At 40.5% G+C, this 22,321-nt stretch overlaps 1 protein-coding gene across 5 annotated transcripts in view; it reads left to right on the forward strand.

The window, feature by feature from the left end:
* The window catches only part of CIT (citron rho-interacting serine/threonine kinase), a 429,539-nt gene extending 409,132 nt beyond the window's left edge, over positions 1-20,407 (forward strand). For 2 of the 5 annotated variants that reach the window (XM_082258872.1, XM_082258873.1), the window contains exons 43-48: positions 4,276-4,404; positions 4,492-4,572; positions 13,575-13,653; positions 13,736-13,915; positions 17,591-17,891; positions 19,243-20,407. In XM_082258872.1, the coding sequence (XP_082114998.1) occupies positions 4,276-4,404; positions 4,492-4,572; positions 13,575-13,653; positions 13,736-13,915; positions 17,591-17,891; positions 19,243-19,266 (794 nt within the window). In that variant the 3' untranslated portion in view covers positions 19,267-20,407. The remainder of the gene's footprint in view (positions 1-4,275; positions 4,405-4,491; positions 4,573-13,574; positions 13,654-13,735; positions 13,916-17,590; positions 17,892-19,242) is intronic. The other 3 variants (XM_082258874.1, XM_082258876.1, XM_082258875.1) reach the window with 2 other exon arrangements.
* Positions 20,408-22,321: the final 1,914 nt, after the last annotated feature.

Below are 22,321 nucleotides of genomic sequence, written 5' to 3' on the forward strand. Positions count from 1 at the left end.
AAGGGGAGTGGTCCCTTCACCCAGATGTGTTTCATCAGATATGTCTCTGGTGGGGCACCCCCGAGGTGGATCAGTTGGTGTCTCGTTTCAACAGAAAGGTTTAGAGGTTTGTGGCACAGTCACAGGATCCTCTGGTGGACAACATGGACGTGCTGGTGGCCCCATGGGCCCAAGCTTCTGCTGAGCTTCTCCCAAGCTTCTGCTGAGGCTCTTGCACAGGATTGTGGCAGAAGGAATTCTGGTCATTCTAGTGGCCCCGCCGATCTTCGTACACTGACCTGCTGCGGCTGGTAGCTGACGTTCCTTGGAGACTGCCTCTCAGGGAGGATCTGTTCTCCCAAGGGCCAATCTTCCATTCGGCTTTACAGTCGCTGGCTTTGACAGATTGGCTGTTGAAAGCCAGATGCTGAAGGATAAAGATTTGCCTTGGTCTGTGATTCCGACTCTGCTGAAAGCTAGGAAGTCTACCTCTAGGAAGATCTATCATCGTACGTGGAAAGCGGACATTTAGTGGTGTGAGTCGCTTGGCGCTCACCCTCGCTTTTTCTCGGTGGCTTGGGTCTTGACCTTCCTTCAACGGGGGATTGAGCAGAAATTGGCCTTGAGTACCATTAAGGGCCAGGTGTTGGCCTTGGCGGTCTTCTTTCAATGACCCCCGGCCACACACACCCACCGTTGCGGTCTCCTCTACCACATTGGGATCTAAACATGGTGCTTTCAGTCCTCCAGAAGCCTCCCTTTGAAAATATTTGTGAGATTCCCCTGCTTACGCTGTTCCAGAAGGTGGCCTTTTGGGTGGCGATTTCCTCTGTTCGTAGGTTGTTGGAATTGGCGGCGTTATCTTGTAGCACCCCTTGCTTGGTGGTCCACAAAGATAAGGTGGTTCTCCGCCCCTGTCCGTCATTCCTTCTTAAAGTAGTCTCTTATTTACATTTGAATGAAGACATTGTGTTGCCTTCCCTGTGTCCCAAAACATCCTAAGGAAATTGCATTGCATGCCCTGGATGTGGTTTGGGCGATTCGGGTGTACCTGGCAGCTACAGAGTTTTTTTTTTTTTTTAGATGTCAGACTCCTTATTTGTGCTCACGGATAGGCCCTGAAAAGGACTGTCCACTTCTTCTGCGACCATTTCAAGATGAAACAGACAGAGGGTGGTTCAGGCCTATTCAATGAAGAGTCAGGTTCCTCCTTTACCTGTGAAGGCGCACTCTACTCAGGCTCTTAGTGCTTTTTGGGCCTTCCATCATCAGGCATTAGTGACGCAGGTTTGCAAGGTGGCCACTTGGTCGTTGGTGTACACTTTCACAAAATTCTATAAAGTGGAAGTGTTGGCATCTGTGGATGCTTCTTTTGGCCGCAAAGTTTTGCAGGCTGCTGTTTAGAGGCTCTGTTCCCTTTCTGGGGAAGTATTGTTCCGGTGGGCACCATTTTTTTTCCTTGAGCTCCTGTTACTAGGTTGGCTAAGGTATAGTCTTGAAGATTTTTTTGCTGTTCCCACCCCCTCACATTTGACACTGCTTTGGGAGGTCCCAATGGTCAAGAATACTAAAAAGCTGTGTCGTCAATGAAAGAAAGAGAAAATGGGATTTTTGACTTACTGTAAAATCCATTTCTCTGTGTGTGTTCATGGACACAGCACCCGCCCCTATATGTTGTAATACTTCTGACACTGCTTTTAACCAAACTGAGTACCTATAGCAGAGAGGGGGAGTATACCTCCTGGGACTGCCCATAGGCGCAGTCAAATTCTTTTTCTTCCTAGTGTCCTACTCCTGTAGGGGGCAATATAACCCAGTGGTCAAGAATCCTAAGGAGCTGTGTCCGTCAATGAACACAGAGAAATGGATTTGATGGTAAGTAAAAAATCCCATTATTATACCCAGAATCATTATGAACAGCCTAGTACTGCTCTGACAAAAAGATATTACATAAAGTACAAAACTTTAGAGATATAAGCATTACAGATGCACATTCACAGCAACACCTGGTGCTAGCAAATAATACAACCTCCGTAACAAAGAAAAGTAATACTTATAAAGCCAAAGACAATATACTCAAGCAATCATAAGCTGGAAATATATCTAGCTAGCAGGCACCTCCAATATCACAACTCTCCATAATCAGCCTCCAGTTAGGGTCTCCCAATCAAGTCTCTAGTCCCCCTTCAATGTCTCTCCCAATCTGGCTATTCAGAGTCTCACCAGGTACTCCTCAGTCAAGTTCTCTCCCTTCAAGCTTCCCCGAAGACTGGGGTTGGCTGTTCTTCTACTAGTTCCCTGCATTTGCCATCATTGAGAAATCCGCTGATTGGTCCAAATGGTACAATCAAATAGTTTTCCAGAAAGCGACTGGATGGAACTCAAGTCTACTTTGCTATAATGCATATCCAAGATCAATCATGTCATGGTGTCTGTACCTGGTTTTTAATATTTACAAGTTCGTTAGCCTAACTCCTGATATAAACAGTCAGCAATCTTTGTATCCCAAAGCCACATGAACTATGGTGTCAAAGAGTCTGGAAAATGGCCACCACCTATATTCAACAACCCACCAAAGACAAAGGGTAAACTTAGTTACCATGCATATACTGTAGCTTTAGCATGCTATTGACGGCACCAAACAGAAGCTTTTGTTCTCTGAGAAGACAGTCTTGTTAACACAAACTACGCCCATATCTCATAATAATCCCGTAAGAATATATTACGTACATCTTTTCCCTATAAATATATATTTTACTGGGCATGGTATTTTCCTACAGATGTAAACAATAACTGCTTAAAGACCAGCCACCGCTGATATACTGCAGCAGGCAGGCTCTCCTGCGCAAACCACCGGCGGTGACGCGCACCCGCTCTCTAGCCCTACAGCTAAGCAACAGGTCCGTAAACCGCGCTGGCCACTGGGAACCCGACGATCGCTGCAGGGACTGAGAGATCTGCCACTGATTGAAAACAGGGCTCCTAAAAATCGCAGATCGCTGCCATTACTAGTAAAAAAATTAATAAACAAAAATGAAATAAATCTTTCCCCTAGTTTGTAGACACGATAACTTTTGTGCAAACCAATCAAGACACACTTATTGGGATTTTTTTTTAACAAAAATGTGTGGCAAAATACAAATTGGCCAAAAATCATGAAAAAATTTGATTTTTAAAACATTTTTTATGGGGAATGTTATATATCTGGAAGTGAAAAATATTGCTTTTTTTTCTCTTCCAAAATTGTCACTCTTTTTTTTTGTTTATAGTGCATAATCAAAAAAAACGCAGAGGTGATCAAATACCACCAAAAGAAAACTCTGTTTGTGGGAAAAAAAAAGAAAGTCAATTTTATTTGGGTACAGCGTTGCACGATCACGCATGTCAGTTAAAGTAACGCAGTGCCGAATCGCAAAAAATGGCCTGGTCATTAAGGGGGCAAATCCTTCCGGTCCAGAAGTGGTTAAAATGGTTGTAAATGCTTACATATACTCACGGAAGTGACTGACCTTAGGTGATACACAGAGATGAAACACATCCTACAGACATTGTACCTGTTTATTTGCAACCTTTTCTCCTACACAAATCTTCATAATACAGAATTTATACAGCATTCCTTAGCTCCGGAAGGCAGGGGGTGGGGATCTGATGTCACACACTGCACAGCATAGAGAAGGGATCAGAGTGTAATCTGGGATTGAAATGACTCCGTCGGGCGGTGCGCCCATGTGAAAGGGGCCAAAGTGTTTTTGTCAAATAAATGTCAAAGACAAAAGTATTTAGCAATCTAGGAACCTACAAATCCAGAAAAAAAAAAAAATTCTAAAATTTCTGGACTGAGTTTGTGAAACAATTGTCCATCATCAGGGAGTATCTTTTATAACCTGATGAAGCGAGCTTTACAAAATTATTACAGAAGTTTAACAATACATTAGGTTTTTGAATTGTTAGTTCCTGGATTGGTGTTTGATGGGCAGAATCCAAGATATTTTGTGCACAGATTACTTAAAGAGAATCTCCAATCCTAAGCAAAATGCCTGTCTCAGAAGCCTATGACAGAAGCTGACATTCTCTAACTGACTGACTGAGTTGCATAATAGTTCCAGTTCCTACATAAGTGTAGTTAATACATGTATTTTCTGATATAACATCAAAACCTTAACTTTTACTAGTGTATGGCCAGCCTATTACCATACATGATGGTCACAGAAATCGAATATAGTTAATTTGAACATGACTATGTTTATAGTAAGTTTTGTTTGTTATATATTTTAAACCCTTCACTGTTTTCTCTAGAATTCCTGGATAAAAATGACCACTCTTTGGCCTCAGCTGTGTTTGCTTCTTCATCGAATAGTTTCCCCATTGCTATAATGCAGGTGAACAGCACTGGTCAGAGGGAAGAATACCTCCTCTGTTTCCATGGTAACAATATTTATTTTAAGTAATATTTTCTTTTATATATTTTATTACTTGTATTTTGTGATGATTCTCTCCATTTTTGCTTTGTAGAGTTTGGTGTTTTTGTTGATTCTTATGGAAGGAGAAGCCGAACAGATGATCTGAAATGGAGTCGGCTTCCTCTTGCATTCGGTAAGTGTATAAATCGTTTTTTTAATGATGCATGGTTAATGCATAACTATAATGAAACTTACATAAAGCTAACCTGTGATTTGCCTTAATGTCCTCCTCTCCAGTAGCATTTACATTGCTTTTCCTTTGCTTATCCACCACTTCCTTCAGCTGCCAAGGCTGAAAGGTATTCATTGCTTCCAGGTATGAAGGAGAGTGAAGGAGACTCACTCCATGTGAAAATAATGGTGCACCGCCTTTGCCCAAGCACTGTCACATGGGTGTAAGGAGAATTCTGGCTACTCAAAAGCAACTCAAAGCTTACACAGGGTAGTTTTTTTTTTTTTTTTTTTTTTTTCATTTCGGGCAGCTAAGCAGTGCAAAAGGGCACTAAAGAAAAGGTAATTATACGTTGCTTTTTAAGCAGTATGAAAGTGAACCTGTTGCTTTTCCCTTCTTAAACAAAACACATGTTCACTTGAAAGCAGATCTAAAATCTGCAATACTCCCTTCAACTGCCTGACGTTCGTCACCAGCATCTTCTACCTAGCTTCTTCCGGGTGCTGTGCTGTGGCCCTCCTCTTTGGCCAGCATGGGATGATGTCATTCCTGCACATGCTTCCGAACGCAGTCATCTTGGCACACAGATGCTGTACTGAGATGTAAACTGAGCTGCATTTGTGCAGCTCAGTGTGTATTCCAAAGAAGGCAGTGAGCAGGCAGATAGATTTCCTTTATTGCAGAAGAGACATTGCTTGTCTCTTCTGCAAAAGGGCCCCGTCTGCTCACAGTTTTAAAAGCAGAACTTTATTTCTGCTTTACAGAACAATACACAAGTGCAAGGTGAATCCAAAACAGAAATAGCTGTAAACATTAGTTGTGCAGAGTAAATCAATAACTATAATGTTCCATAAATTGCATGAATGTATGAAGACTGGTGAGAATTACAATATATAACAAATTGTGAAAAATACAGTGAAAATATATATTTCATATATCGATTGGTGCACAAACAATATATCACCAAACAGTGTCCATAAAAAAATCATGCCTAAAAAGTGCTGCTGGAATCTTCCTGCCGTGATCCCCAGTGCCAATGATATCCATTATTGCCTCACAGAAACACATAGACCCTGAAGATGTCATCTATGATAAAAGCATAGGGCAGGGCTGAAAGATGTGATGACATAATGCACACTTACCGGCTGAGACAGAACTGTCTGCACAATGGAAATGCTCGAGCAGTATTTCTTATATGTGAGTGTACAATAAAATGTAAAAATATTTTTTTTTCATCCTTTTAGGCCAATTTGTATTTGGCTACAAATTTTGGTTAAAAAAATCGCAAAAAGCGTATTTTGATTGGTTTGCGCAAAAGTTATCGGGTCTACAAACTAGGGGAAAGATTTGTCATTTTTATTTATTTATTTTTACTAGTAATGGCGACGATCTGCGATTTTTAGCAGCGGACAGATTGAACCCCTAACTGACATTTTTGACACTTTTGGGGGGACCAGTGACATTACTACAGTAATCAGTGCTAAAAATATGCACTGTTACTGTAATAATGACACTGGCAGAGAAGGGGTTAACCTAGGGGTGATCAAAGGGTTAAATGTGAGCCTAGGTGAGTGTTTACTAACTGTGGGGGGATAAATTTGACAAATGAATAACAGGTGGATGAATTTTAAAAATATGCTTTTATTAGTTAATAGAATAAATTCATCAAAATAGCAAGAGAATTCACACCAAAACGTGCTTGTTATATGTCATGGTTGTATGTTTTATGTTTTTGTTTTCTGTGGTGTTTTGGTAAGGTTATCCTTACATTTGCTGTTTTTTAGTGAGTTCACATACTATCCGGGTCCGTTTTGGACCAAATTATAACAAGCACGTTTTGATGTGAATTGTCTTGCTATTTTGATGAATTTATTCTATTCACTAATTAATAAAAGCACATATTTATAATTTACCCATCTGTTATTCATTTGTCAACATTATAGCCATCTTTAATTCCTGGGCTCTCACAGGAATACTTTTTTGCTGTTGGTTTCATGCTATGTTGACAGACAAGGCAAAAATGGATACTTATTACTAAATAAAAAGATTGCGCTTAACTAAAACACTAATATAAGCAATAAAGTGCAAAATGTAAAATACAATGCAAAGGATGCAATGATGTGCAAATAATATAAAAATCACATAAAATATAATAAAGTGCAAAATATGCAAAACTTGTGCAAAATCATTCCAAAGTGCCCATAGTAAATCTATAATAAATTAGTCCATAGCATGATATGTGACAACGGATATCCGAATGGTAAAAGACACTTGGTGACAATATAGTTGGTAGCAATATACACCTCCACCAGATCACCCAGAGTGTATATATGCTTACCGGAAAATGTGGATCCCTTCAATTACAGGGGGTCAATAGAGCAGATATAGGAATAGACAACAGGCATCAAATAGGGCATCGGCTCCAAGCACTCCAAGATGACTCCACTCCAATATTAACCTAGGGATGGGGCTCCCATACAGTATACCCGGGAGAAAACAGAAGGGTCTCGATAGTGAAGTACGTTAAACCAAATAAAGTTTATTAAGAGACGGATGCACTTACAATTAGTCGATAAAATCAGGGCATAAAGGATAAATTTCTCCGGTTCTCCGGTTCATGAACGCCTTCTGCATTCCACCAGGAGCTGGAAGTAGTGTATTGGCGCAGTCACAGGCCCTACGTTTATTTTTTATTTTTGCGACATAAACGAAAAAAGTCCAAAAATTGTGAGAAAAAAAATTAAATTTTCTACTTTTTCTTATAAAAAATTATCCAATAAACTAAATTTTTGTCATACATTTAGGCCAAAATGTATTTAGCTACATGTCTGATAAAAAAAATGTCAATAAGCGTATATATTGGTTTGCGCAAAAGTTATAGCATCTACAAACTATGGCGTATATACTGGAATTTATGCAACTTTTACTTTCTGACTGCCTACCATTTCTTGAAGAGCTAAGATGGCAGGTCAGTACAAACCCCCCCCCCCCCAAATTAAGTAGACATCCCAAGGAATTTTCTGGGCGGCATATTAAGCCCATTGAATATTTAATTTTTTTGTTACAGGTGTTTAAAAAATTACACAAAAAAAATAAATTTTATACAAAGTTGTCATTGAAATGATATATTTCTCACACATGCCATGAATATATGTTGAAATAACACCCCAAAATACATTCTGCTGCTTTTCCTGAGTACAGGGATACCCCATGTGTGAGACTTTTTAGCAGTCTAGCCGCGTACAGGACCCCGAAATCCAATCACCGCATTCAGGCTTTCTAAGGGGGGAAATTGTTGAGTTCACTCATCACTACCTATCACAGTTTTGGAGGCCATGAAATGCCAAGACAGCACAAACCCCCCCCCCCCAAATGACCCCTTTTCAGAAAGTAGACACCCTAAGCTATTTGCTGAGAGGCATTTTGAGTATTTTGTCACAAAGTCTGAAAATTGAAAAAATAAACAAAAAATACATTTTTCTTTCCTTTCTTCAATTTCCAAAACAAATGAGAGCAGCAAAATATTCATCATGCCTCTTCGCAAATACCTTGGTGTGTCGACTTTCTGAAAAGGGGTCATTTGGGGGGGTGTTGTGCTGTCTTGGCATTTCATGGCTTCCGAAACTGTGATAGATAATGAGGAAGTAAAATAAGCAATTTATGCCCTTAGAAAACTTGAAGGCAGTGATTGGTTTTCGGGGTCCCGTACACAGGTTTCCAAAAAGTCTCACACATGTGCTATCCCTGTACTCAGGAGAAGCAGCAGAATGTATTTTGGGGTGTAATTCCACATATACCCATGGCATGTGTGAGCAATATATCATTTAGTGACAACTTTGTGTAAAAAAAAGTGTAATTTACCCGAAACTTGTAGCAAAATATAAAATATTCCATGGACTTAACATACTTTTCAGCAAATAGCTTGGGGTGTCTACTTTCCAAAAAGGGGTCATTTGAGGGGTGTTTGAACTGTCCTGGAATTTTATTCCCAATATTAGAAGCTTATGCTACACATCACCCACTCTTCTAACCACTGAAAGATCAAACCTTTTCTGACACTTTTTGTTTACATGAAGAAATGATTTTATTTTTACTAGAACATTACTTTGAACCCCCATACATTATATATATTTTTTTAAAACATAGGTCCTACAGAACAAAATGGTGGGCGTGGCAATTTTTTTTTTTTTGCCACATGGTATTTGCGCAGAGATTTTTCAAACACAATTTTTTTTGGGGGAAAAAAAACCCTTCTTTTCCTTTTTTATTTTCTTAAATTGAATGCACAAATACACTATATATTTCCCAATTGTTTGGTAAAGTATAAAAGATGATCTTATGCCAAGTACATAGTTACCAAACATGACATGCGAAACCTAAGTCATGAAATGCTCATAGCTCCTGGTATCTTAAGCCATAGAGATGATTGGAGCCATACTGGTCTCCAATCAGCTCTATGGTCAGCTGATGGAACCACCAGCTGCAGTCTCGGGTTACTCGGTGGGTAGGAGAGCCTGAGAAAACCGTGGAAGGCAGGAGGGAGGAGAGTCCCCTCCCACTGCTTGTAAAAGCAGTCTGGCAGCTTATTATCTGCTAGGATTGCTTTCACATGAAAGCTGACCGCTGGCTGTAAGAAACGATACCAGAAAGTGTGTGGTATACCCACCATTAGACCTCCCAGCATCCACCCACTTCTAATGATGGGCATACATGCAATGTTCTTTTTTTCCTTCAGCCCAAGGGCTGAAGGAAAAAAATGAACATAGCAGATTCCTCCATTTGTATCGATGTGATGAAGAAATCTCTGCCAAGAAAAGTGTTAAAAAAATATGGCAAACCATAGGGGAGATACACCCTCTGTGTCACCCCATCCCCTATCACCCCATTCCCTATGCTTCACCATAAATGCTCTTTTTATAACTGCTGTAGTTATATCACCTCCTACAGCGCTATAATCATTGATTACGTATATGGTGAGAGCAAACACTGTTGCTGTCAGAATAAAAAAATCAGTGCTGCAGCTGATGGGCATACCTGCAAAGCAAACAATGGTTAACAATAAAATACAGTAACAATAAAACATTACAGTATAACAGTATATTATAAAGTACAGTAAAAGTAGAAAGAGTAGAGTAAGAATAGAATAGAGTAGAGTAAGAATAGAAAATGAACTCAATAAAACGACAACTGTTTTTGGCTTTTTTAATTTTTTTTTGTTACTTTTTTTTTTTTTCTTTTACACTTTGTTTTGTAACCGTAAAGAAACTGTTCCAGACTAGGGTCTCTCAAAATGCAATAGCCAACATATTTTGGGATCCTGTGTGAAAAAGTGTGTCCTATACTGGGCTGTGCTGTACCCTATACTAATACTCTACTAGTGTGTGGTAGCGACGGAAAAGTCCCGATGCAGAGACCAGGTTGGCCAGGACAGGAGGGACAAAAATAGCAGGTGTCACGCCGATATCCACATTTCCTACAGGCACGACGTCATCTTTGGGGTGCTCTTTGGGTAGGGGTACTAGGGAGGACATCTGGAAAATGCCTCTCATGTAGCCGGCTCACTGCATATGGATAGTGAATTTGGGCCACAGCACCTCCTGGATACAGAAGAAGGGCTGTGATGATCTCTTCCTGGAATTTTAGGAAGGATCCTCTTCGTCCTGACGCTTTGTATAGCACATAAGTGTTCAGCAGAGCCAATTGAAATAAGTATACACGCACTTTTTTGTACCAGCGTCTGGCCTTACAGGCAACTAAGTACGGCGCCATCAGCTGGTCATTGAAGTCCATCCCTCCCATGTTAAGGTTGTATTCGTGGACACAGAGGGGCTTCTCAACAACACCAGTCGCCGTTGCAATCTGTCGTATCTGCGTGAATGGAGGACAGAACAAAATCATTCCGTGTGTCCCTCCACTACACTGCAAGCAATTTATCAGACTTCAAGCAGACTCTCTCCCCCTGTCTAAGTCGGGAATCTACAAGCCATTGGGAGAAGCCCCAGTGATTAGGTCGCACATTGCCACATGCGCCAATTCCAGAATCAAAAAGGTGTCTAAATCTAGCACGCTTGTTTAGAAGTTGTCCATGTATAAATGTTACCTTTTTCCGAATAAGGGTGACAGCAAGTCCCAAACAATCTTGCTACTGCTCCCCATGTAGTCTGGGCACTTGGGGCGCTCCACGTTGCTATCTTTTCTCTCGTAAACCCAGAAACTACATGTATAGCCAGTTGCCCTGTCACAGAGCTTATACATCTTGACCCCATATCTGGCACGCTTGCTGGGGAGAAACTGAAAGCAAGGCGGCCAGAAAATTTTATCAGGGACTCATCAACGCAGGCAGCTTGTTGGGGCATATACAAGGCTGCAAACTTCTGGTTGAAGTGGTTTACGCGGGGCCGGTCATATTCAGGGTCATCCCAAGGACAACAGAGTGCATGAACCGCAAGATTTGCTCATATCTAGTCCTGGCCATGGCAGCAGAGAACACAGGCATATGATGAATTGGGTCAGTGGACCAATATGACCGCAACTCACTCTTTTTAGTAATGCCCATGAGGAGGGATAGGCCCAGAAAAGTTTTAAATTCGAAAACAGTGAGACGTTTCCATGCAAATTCTCTGGCAAGGGTCAAATTTGGATTTGCAGCAATTAATTGATCGGCATATAAATTGCTTTGGTCCACAATAGATCTTTAAAGATCTTCCATGAAAAACAGCTCATAAAAACCAAGGGCAGTAAAATCGTCTGTTTCCATCTGAATTCCGGGTTGGCCAGTGAATGGGGGAAGTACGGGTGCTGCAGAAGTGGTGGGTTCCCAATCAGGATTTGCAAGTGCACCAGGAAGGACACTATGGGCTCCACAGGCCTGTCTTCGAATTCTTGGTGGCTGCGGGACACTACTTGTGCTACCCACCGCTCCAGCTTGAACTGCACTTATGGGACTTACCACATCACCAGGTGTTACTGCAGTGCTGGTTTGACTATTACCAGGATGTTCTAGGCCACTGGTGCTTGCCAGTTCACCGGAAGGTTGAGCAGCACTAGTACCGACACTCTGCTGCATACAAGAACCCTGCGGTTGGTGCACCTCAGCAACAGAAGAGCAGGGTCGGGTACGCTTGACCTTAGCAGGGGCCCCTACTCCGTTGTCAGAGCTATCTGTCAGGGTGGCGCTGCTGTCCACAGGTTAGAATACTGAGCCTGATTCTGACAGCAAGGCTTCCCCATCGCTCTCATCTGTCATGCTTGGCCTCTTCACTAATGTACCTCTGTTTGGACATTTTGGTCAATAAATTTATAGGTACCTAGTGTGACTCATAGGTAAAAAAAGCACCTGGTTGCAAAGGACTGTTTGAACCGCTACCAAAAAAAGTAACTGCTAGTGCTAGCAGAGAACAGGCCTGACTCTATTAAAACTGCGCTTTAGTGTGCTGTGTATTGGAAGTGACAGTAATCTGTGCTGATTCTGCACTTCTTGGGGGGGGGGGGCTAAACGCAGGTGCTGGCAGGTCTCGGGCTGATCCTGCTAACGCTGAGTTTTGTGAAACTATACTAAACTATTGGGAACGCTAGTATAGTTCTGATTAGATAAAAGATATTCATTCTGTTCAGACCCTATACTAGTAATGGAGATGTTTAGTGTGTGTCACTGGTAATCAAAGGGTTAAAATTTCTTACTAAATATGTGGCGGGCAATCTCACGCTGTCCTGAATTGATGCTAACTGATGTCACCTGTGACACTAATACAGTGATCAGAAAAAAGATCTGTACACTATAATAGTGACACTGTGATAGGGCAATGAAGGGGTTAACTGGGGGTGATCAGGGGGTTAAATCTTTATAAGGGGTTATATGGCGAGTACCCTAAATCTATGCGGGACTCCCTCTAACTACCACTGTGAAGTCACAAGTGACACAAATACAGGGATCAGTAAATGTATCTGTATACTGTATATAGTGTACACTATGACAGGGATTGAAAGGGTTAACGGGGGGTGATCAGGGGGATATATGGCAGGTACCCTAAACCTTTTTGGGACTACCACTTACTGTCTCTCTCACACTATCTGAAGTCACAAGTGACACTAATACAGTGATCAGTAAATTATCTGTATACTGTATATAGTGTGCACTGTGACAGGGAGTAAAAGGGTTAATTAGGGGGTTAAATGTGTGCCTATATGTACTGGTGTCAGTGTACTGCTTCTGTACTCAGTTGATGTTATCTCCTCTCACGCTGGAACCGAAAAGGACTCCAGGAGAGGAGATTACATCTTTTCATGTGCCTGTGTTTACATTACACAGGCACAGGATGTTCTGCAATTGGCCAGAACCGATCAACAGGTCCAGGCCAAAAATCATTGGTTCGGAACCGAATCAGAATATCGCAGGGACGCGCGACCCCCAGCCCTATGTGCGACCGCCGTGTGGGTACGGCAATTCGTGCAGCCGAGCCAGCCTGCCGCAGTATATCTGGGGTGGGCGGTGAGCAAGTGGATAAAATCTTTTTCTTGGAGTTCACTATGGGACACATGTCTCACCCCTCTTTCTTATGATTCACTCTTACTGCTTTTTCCACAAAACGGAAGCCTGATGGAAGTGGGCATGAGTTATATCTGGCTGAATATCAGCTTTGTTGCTACTGTCTGTTCTCCTGTAGTATTGAAATTACCAATGTTCCCTAAAGAACTCCAAGCAGAAGATTTTATACCAAGTAGAAACATTTTATTTCCTTACACAACATTGCTGGATCATTTCAAACAGTCTAGAACCAGGTACGTTCTCCAGTGCCTGGCTTTAGCTTTTGTAAATGAAAAATGTTGACAGAAAACAGTACAGTGGGCCTCAAACTAGCAGCTGGATATAGTATACCCCTATGAAATATTGTTTTATTAGAGATTTATTACAAATAAACTGGAGGAACCTGCTTCATCTCTATTTCTTTTTCTTTTTTGTTTAGCATACAGAGAACCATACTTATTTGTTACACACTTTAACTCCTTGGAAGTAATTGAGATTCAGGGGCGTGCTGCTCTAGGGTAAGTCATCTTGTTAAAACAAGCTAAGCTCAATAAACATAATATTTGGAAAGTGGGAAATTAAAACTGTTTATCATTGCAGTGCTCCAGCCAGGGCCCATTTGGATATTCCAAATCCACGATATCTGGGACCAGCAATCTCCTCTAGTGCCATTTACCTGGCATCTGTTTATCAGGATAAACTGAGAGTAATCTGCTGTAAGGGCAACCTGGTAAAAGACAATGCAAATGATCTTCATCGTGCACCATCAACAACAAGGAGGTATGTGTATATATTTTTGTACAGAAGATATTACAATACCATAACCACTTGAGTATCAGCCTGTCTTAACCCCTTCATTAGCAGTCAGTTTTTCATTTTCGAGTGCTATGTTATTTTGACAATTAGTCATGCAACACTGTAACCAGTTAATTTTTGTGTAATTTTTTTGAGACTGATGGAGCTTTCTTTTGGTAGCATTTTAAAACTGCTGCTGGTTTTTTTTTTTTCAATATATAGAAATAAAAACCAAATTTAAAAAAAATGGTCCCTTTCAACTTTGGCAAAATGTGAACACCCCCAAAATGACTACTTTTTTTCAGAAAGTAGGCACCTCAATATGATCTTTTGTTTATTATAATATAGAGAAGAATCAGCGCAAGATGTCCCTACTGGATGAACCAAAATAAACCTAATCAAAAAATAATTGCAACAAAAAATGCCAGATACAAGTGCTCAATGAACCAGGTGGTGAAAGATAAACACTGATATAACAATATAAGAAAGGAATGTTATAAAATTCAAAGGTGATGTGAAAATTCCAAGTAAGTGCCCTTTGAAGAGTGAACCCCTATGTATCAAATAACACCGTGGGTGTGAAATGATGAAATCCAAATAATATGTGTGACTAATCAAGTGAAAAGAAATATGGGACAAACGTCCTCTGAAAGGTGAACCCCTATCAATGATGGGGTGAAAGAAGATAATGAGGAAAAAAATATATATGCGAATAAAATGCAATCTGCTGGTGATCAATAGAAAACCAATATATAAAAATACATAAAAATTCTTGAATAAAAACTAAATACATTTTGCAATGGGAAAGGTGTCGTTATATAAACAGGCGAGGTGATCACATTAACGTGTAAAGGATCCCTGTGCTCCAAAGAAAATCCCTGTGCTCCAAAGAAAACCAGGGGGTGATAATAATAAAAATTAGAAATAAATGTTCATATATAGTTCATAAGGTGCAATGAAAAAAGTGCTTCAAGTGACGACCCAGTGCAGGAAACCATTCGTGAGCTAGGAGATCCACACAAGTGTGTAATGGCCACTCACCTCCATTAACACTCAAGTGAGCGTTTTCAGGTGTATATGGTCAACGTGCAGACCCTCTAGATCCAATCTCCAATCGATCACACTCCTCCAATTTATGTGTGCTGGATGGATGGATGAGGCGATGTATCTCTCTAATAGCCTCCGATGTACTGGAATACCCTTATGCTTCCTGGAATGTGGAATGTGCTGGATGGATAGGATGGTGTGTTTCCCTAATGACCTCCGATAACCGGGATAACAATGTGCTTCCTGGGATACTTGTTTCTCAGAGAAAAAGTCACATGATTTTGTGACGCAACGCGTCAGGAAAAGCCGTGGTGACGTCACTTCCGGTCCACGGCCGAGACCGGAAGTAGAGGAACAGACCGCAACAGCGGGACTCTGTGATAGATTCAATGCTGATATTTTTCATCTTAAATGTAAGTGTGATATATTTGATTCAATTAAAAGCTGTTTTAATATACTACACCATGAGGGTCCCCTTTATCCTTTTTCTCTGAGAAACAAGTATCCCAGGAAGCACATTGTTATCCCTGTTATCGGAGGTCATTAGGGAAACACACCATCCTATCCATCCAGCACATTCAGCATTCCAGGAAGCATAAGGGTATTCCAGTACATTGGAGGCTATTAGAGAGATACATCGCCTCATCCATCCATCCAGCGCATCCAGTACACATAAATTGGAGGAGTGTGATCGATTGGAGATTGGATCTAGAGGGTCTGCAGGTTGACCATATACACCTGAAAACGCTCACTTGAGTGTTAATGGAGGCGAGCGGCCATTACACACTTGTGTGGATCTCCTAGCTCACGAATGGTTTCCTGCACTGCGTCGTCACTTGAAGCACTTTTTTCATTGCACCTTATGAACTATATATGAACATTTTTTCTAATTTTTATTATTATCACCCCCTGGTTTTCTTTGGAGCACAGGGATTTTCTTTGGAGCACAGGGATCCTTTACACGTTAATGTGATCACCTCGCCTGTTTATATAACGACACCTTTCCCATTGCAAAATTTATTTAGTTTTTATTCAAGAATTTTTATGTATTTTTATATATTGGTTTTCTATTGACCACCAGCAGATTGCATTTAATTCGCATATATATTTTTTTTCCTCATTATCTTCTTTCACCCCATCATTGATAGGGGTTCACCTTTCAGAGGACGTTTGTCCCATATTTCTTTTCACTTGATTAGTCACACATATTTGGATTTCATCATTTCACACCCACAGTGTTATTTGATACATAGGGGTTCACTCTTCAGAGGGCACTTACTTGGAATTTTCACATCACCTTTGAATTTTATAACATTCCTTTCTTATATTGTTATATCAGTGTTTATCTTTTACCACCTGGTTCATTGAGCACTTGTATCTGGCATTTTTTGTTGCAATTATTTTTTGATTAGGTTTATTTTGGTTCATCCAGTAGGGACATCTTGCGATGATTCTTCTCTATATTATAATATACTCTTTATGTGGTGTCACTAAGGAATTAGCGGCAAGATCCGAGTGCTCCAATCTTTATACCAGCCTCCTCATAATTCCCCCCTCTATTTTCTAGTGGTAGCGCATAGATCTATTCCTCTTTATGATCTTTTGTTTGCCACATTTTTTGGAAATGAAAAAACATGTACAACAAACCGGTATTGAGGGGGTTAAAAAACCTGGAGCTTGGTACAGCGCATATGGGTTGTACAAAGAGGGATAAAGCTGATGAAGGGGTTCATTTAAAGGTCACATACAGTGGGAGGATAAAGATGGAGTTAATTAATGCACAGGATAAGGGAGGTGAAAGTTTATTATACAGTTCACATACAGAGATACTATGGAGATCAAATGTATAGATGGGGTGTAAGGGATACAAATTGCTACTGCGGGGATTGTACCGCATTTCGGAACTAATGACTTTTATTATAATAATTATATTTTTAAATTAATTTTAGAGTGCTGCTTTATGTAAGCAGCAGAATTTTCTAAAAAATATGTCCAAATTCAATTACAATATATTGTATAAGTGTTTTATTTATGATCATGCATAATGTAGTATTTCATTAGTTCAATTACAATGCTTGGTCCAGTACACTGAAAAGCCTAGAATATATTAAGCTGTTGGTATCTTATTGGAAAAACCTTCCATTGATATTTTTAGTCATTAGTTCCAGTCTTTAGCCCATTTGATCTCAGAACATTAGTTATGCACATACACAAATAGTGAGAAGGAAATACACTGGTAAAATGAATTGTGTTTGCTGAGATCTCTTGTAGACCAGCCAGCCATTTCAATAGCTTGCAGTACCTTTCCTTTGAGACATACAGTATGGAGGGGGGGGGGGGGGTGCTAAAACAGAAGAATTAAATGTGTATATTGCAGATTACTGCTGAATTTATACAATGTGGGTTACATAATTACATTTTTTTCTTAGCAACCACTGCCACTTCCCTCCTGTATTTTATGAGTCCATTTCCAGAATTATTTTTCATTTGTGCCTACAAATTTTACATCCATTATAATAGGAAATATTACTGAAAATATTATGTTTATTAAGTAATAGAATGCATGCTCTGCTGCATACCATAAAAAAAGACTTCATATTTTTTGTATTGCAGTCCAAACAAGAGAGGTCCACCTTCGTATAATGACCACATAACAAAAAGAATAGCAGCTAGCCCTGTGCCAGGTGAGGCCCAAGGGCTAGTCCGGGAGCCCAGTACACCACACCGTTATCGAGAAGGAAGGACTGAAATGCGCAGGGACAAGTCTCCTGGGAGGCCTTTGGAAAGGGAGAAGTCTCCTGGGCGACTTCTGAGCACTAGAAGGGAAAGGTCACCTGGACGATTGTTTGATGACGGTGGTAGAGGCCGAGTACCTACAGGGGGAGCGAGGACTCCACTCTCACAAGTTAATAAGGTAGAATAAATCTCCATGTTTTCTATTAATACACAAACCTACAGTATAATAATAAAAAATGTGAAGGCAAAGTTGATATTGTCGCTTACATTTAGTATACAAGGACATGTTATTTGCATCGGTATCTTCATCCAAAACTGATACTCGATTTTGTTAGTTGGTAATGTAAATCACATGTATCTAGAGGGCATCTGTGGTACTATCTACTCTCCTGAGTTACCAGCTATTTTGCTTTATGCAAGAGGATTTTTTTTTTTATACTACTGTTTGTTACTTTACCAATACATCATTACAGAAATAACATTTATTTACATTAGCATAGTAGTAGTAATGTTCACACACAAAACAATATAACAAGTAATCAGAAGACAACTGCAAATGTTTCTTGGTATATCATACAGGGCACACACGGGAAAAGTAGGGAAAATATTAGATACCGTACATAATATTCAATGACCCAATCAGCAAAGACAGCGTACACTGAAAAAAGGCGGTTTTGAAAATGACTGCCTATAACTGGAATATCTGTTTGGTGGGCTGGGCTGTCTAAGGACAGGAAGTATGTTGCTGGTAGCATTACACAGAAAATAAGCCTGAAAAAAAAGAAACAAATGCAGACACAATAAAACATTCAAGGACTGGTAAGCTGTAATATAAATAACTTGGAAGCTAGAGTTTAATACTAAAGGGTAGAGTAGTATTTTTTTTTTTTTGTTTAATTTCTGTTTATTGAAAAATTTTCAAGAAGACAAAGAAAAACAGAACATAGACCGTACAATCCGACATGAAATACGGTAAGGAACAATGGAACAGTAACAGCGAGTACATGCGTAACTCAGTGTGTGCCGAGCACACCCAGTCATAAAGAGTCAGAAAAAAAAAAAAACATAATGATAAGATAACATCTTGTATAATAAAACCAAAGTCGGAGAGAGCCCAGAGGAAAACGAGGGGATAGCAAAGAGCGTAAAAGAAAGGGAAAGAAAAGGAAAGAACAGCCAGAAAGAAAGGGGACAAGAGGTGAGGGGGGGGGGGGGGAATTAGGCCACGGGTGACACATATACCACACAGTAAAAACCTTAAGCACATAGTATTACATTAGAAGGGCAGAGTAGTAGTTAAATTACAGTAGGGCTGACCCTAGCAGAACAAATGCCTACCTGACCAGTAGAAGAAAAAACTTGCATGTAGACAGTGGCCATTGTAATATTTTGTGATTCCTAAATTTAGTTTTCACTAATTAAAACATGATTATTTTATATTTCTTAAACAGATTAAACATTGTTAACCCATGTTTAATTGATGTACTATATTTTGTTTATTAATGCACTTTTTCTCTTTTTTTCTTCAGGTTTGGGACCAGTCTTCTGTATAACCATAAAGAACCTGTGTCTACAAACAACTGAAGCCAACACGAAGGAATGTTTTAATGTCTGATTTATACAGGCAAATGCTTTTTATATACTGATTGTAGCGGACCACCTTAACTTTTTTGTGCTATCACAAAGCAACCCTCAGATCGGCATCTTTTTTTTTTTTCTTCTTTTTTTTTTTTTCAACTTCTGTTACAGTAATAGGTCAATAGGCTCTGGTTATAGTTACTAGCTATTACTAGTATATGGACTATTTTAAACAACACCTGCAATTTTCTTTACATGATGCTAAGTATAATTTATATAGCTTTGCATTTAACTCTAGCATCACTGGTAAAGGCACAGCTGTCTGAGAGTTTTCACAATAACGAGCACACTACACTATACAGAAAGTGCAAAAAGTTATGCGACAGTTACTATATTCTCTATGCTCCGCTGAATTTCTTCTTAATGCTTCTGCTACCTCAGTCAAGATTTTTGCTTTTTAAACCATCACGTTTATGTTCCAGGGGTAATTTGTCTGAAAAGGTGCTAAATCTTTTATAGGTTCACAGAGTAAGAACTAATATTGGATCCTCATTTTTCAATTTTCACTTTGAGAAAGTTTGTAGTCCCCCTTATTCTGATAAAAATGTGTATATGTGGTAAGCTGGACTTTGACTATGTACATATAAATATATATTTAAAAGTATATATTTCTGTTGCTCTGTTATGCATAATGCATGAAGGATTTGTCATCCAGGAAGCCTCAGAACATTCCTGATTTACGTAAATGTCACATTTAATCTGTTTAATTCGGTAATGCTAACTAACTATGCCCAGTCCCAATCTGCTGGAGATGTATGTTAAGTGTCCCTTCCAATGCTTCCTTAACTATACATGAGGATTGTATATACTTTATCAGAAAGTTTATATTCATAAAATTGAATATGTTTCTACTTTTTTAAGGTAAACTGTGCATTTTTGAATTTTGCCTTTTGTGAAATGCGTGGAGGGCACAAGCAGACAAGCACACTAGATCATTGGTGTATGAGCTAAGGAGGTGCCTGTTTGGTGTGGAATGCTTGATTTACTATGCTTTGCTGCTCTTTGCTAATATTGTAGAAAACAAAATAAATGCACCTAAAACCTTCTTAAACATATGGCCTGAAGTAAAATATACAAGCTGTCAAATGATTTTTATGCAGTACATTTAGGTAGAAATTGCACTATAAGAAGTTTTCTACTATCATACTGTGTTCATTTAACACCTGACATATGTGAAAGTTTGGACATCCCTGGTTTAGGATTTTTTAAACTACATTATTATTTTCTAAGAGAAATGTACAAAACAGTTACACATTGTGTACAATCTGAAACCGTTTGAAGAAAAGTAGCCAGATAAGACTCTTGCCGACCACCCACCGCAGTATTACTGTGGCAGGCCGGCTTGGCTGCGCAAAACCACATAGTAGTACTATGTGATTTCGTGCACAAAGTCTCGGCGGCACGCGTCCCACCGGACCCAAGCTCCCGCTGTGTTTGGAAACTGACAGAGAGATCAGAAGTTTCAGCTAAGCTGAAACTGCGATCTCTCTGTGCCTGTCACAGAACCCCCCCCCCCCCCCACAGTGAGCAAGCATACTTAGGCATAGATTAACCCCTTTGATCACCCCCAGTGTTAACCCCTTCCCTGCCAGTGTCATTTATACAGTAACAGTGCATAATATTTAGCATTGATTACTGTATTAATGTCACTGGTCCCCAAAAAGTGTAAAAAATGTCAATTAGGGGACGATCTGTCCGCCGAAAGGTCGCAGTCCCGCTAAAAAATGCTGATCGCCGCCATTACTAATAAAAAGTCCAAAAATCTATCCCGTAGTTTGTAAACGCTATAATTTTTGGGAAAACCAATTAAAATACGCTTTTCTCTAACGTTCATTCAGGGACGCATTTCTCTGATCCATATCAGTAGGGTTATACTGCCCCCTACAGGAGTAGGACACTAGGCAGAAAAAAAGTTCTGGCTACACCTATGGGCAGTCCCGGAGGGTACACTCTCTCTCTTCCTGCATAGGATGTCAGTTTTAATCTGCCTAGTCAGGAGTAAGGACCTAGTTCCTGGCTGGGATCTTTGGTCCTGGCATAAAAGTATTTTTTCTTACGTCCTATGACAGTCGCCGCCGATCCATATAAGCCCTGACTATTGGGTAATGGCGCCCTTTGCAGGAGTAAGCTAGGCAGATAGAAATGTTAATACAAAACTTCTCTATACTTAGACACACCTCTAGGGGGCCGTCCCCAGCCATTATCCTTGATCCAGTCACAACTGGTCCTCAGTTTTATGCTGCCTAGCTTAGGAGTAGGCTAGCTTTTCTAGCCAGGACCTAGTGTCTCGGTTTGTCTTTCTGTTTTTTCTGACAATATGTATTTTTCTTCTGAAAATAGGTTTTTATTTCTCTCACTATCACTTGTTATTCATGGACTTTTTCCTGGAGGACTACAAGTGACTGCAGAGCTGGTCCTCACACTGGGTAATATAGATCCTTATGGAGTCCCAGCCTGCCAACGAGTGTCGCAGGTTACTGGTGCGCCCCGGAATGGGGACGAGCCTGCGGAGCTGCGTCTTCGCTGAGGGTCTCTCAACCCGGAAGGCCCTCGTGTTGCCAGCATCTCTCCTTGGCTGACTGCACCCCCACTTAGGGTGGGAGGTCTCCCATATCAGAGCGGTGCCCGCTTCCCTGGGCTGGTGAGTATTGATACCCCCTTGTTCCTGTGGACTTTTAGGGGGTTTGTGGGCCCACTCTTAGGGGGATGGCAGAGCTGGTGGTCTCTGTGGGATCCCCCGTCTGGCTGGCTAAGTGTTATTTCCCTCCCTCCTGCTGAGGGCGCTGTGTGAGGTACTTGTGGTACCTAGGGGTTTTTTTTGGGAGGGGCTCCATAGCGGTGTGTGGTCTCCCTAGGGTCCCCTGTGGTGGCCAGACTGTGTGTGTACGCTTTCGGCCGCCATTTTAGGTGAGGGCAGGTCACTGGGCTCTGTGTGTGGACAGCAGCCATGCCATGTATACTGCCTTGCTG

The sequence above is a fragment of the Pelophylax lessonae genome, assembly GCF_965119305.1.
Source record: "Pelophylax lessonae genome assembly, chromosome: 1".
Classification (NCBI taxonomy): Eukaryota; Metazoa; Chordata; class Amphibia; order Anura; family Ranidae; genus Pelophylax; species Pelophylax lessonae.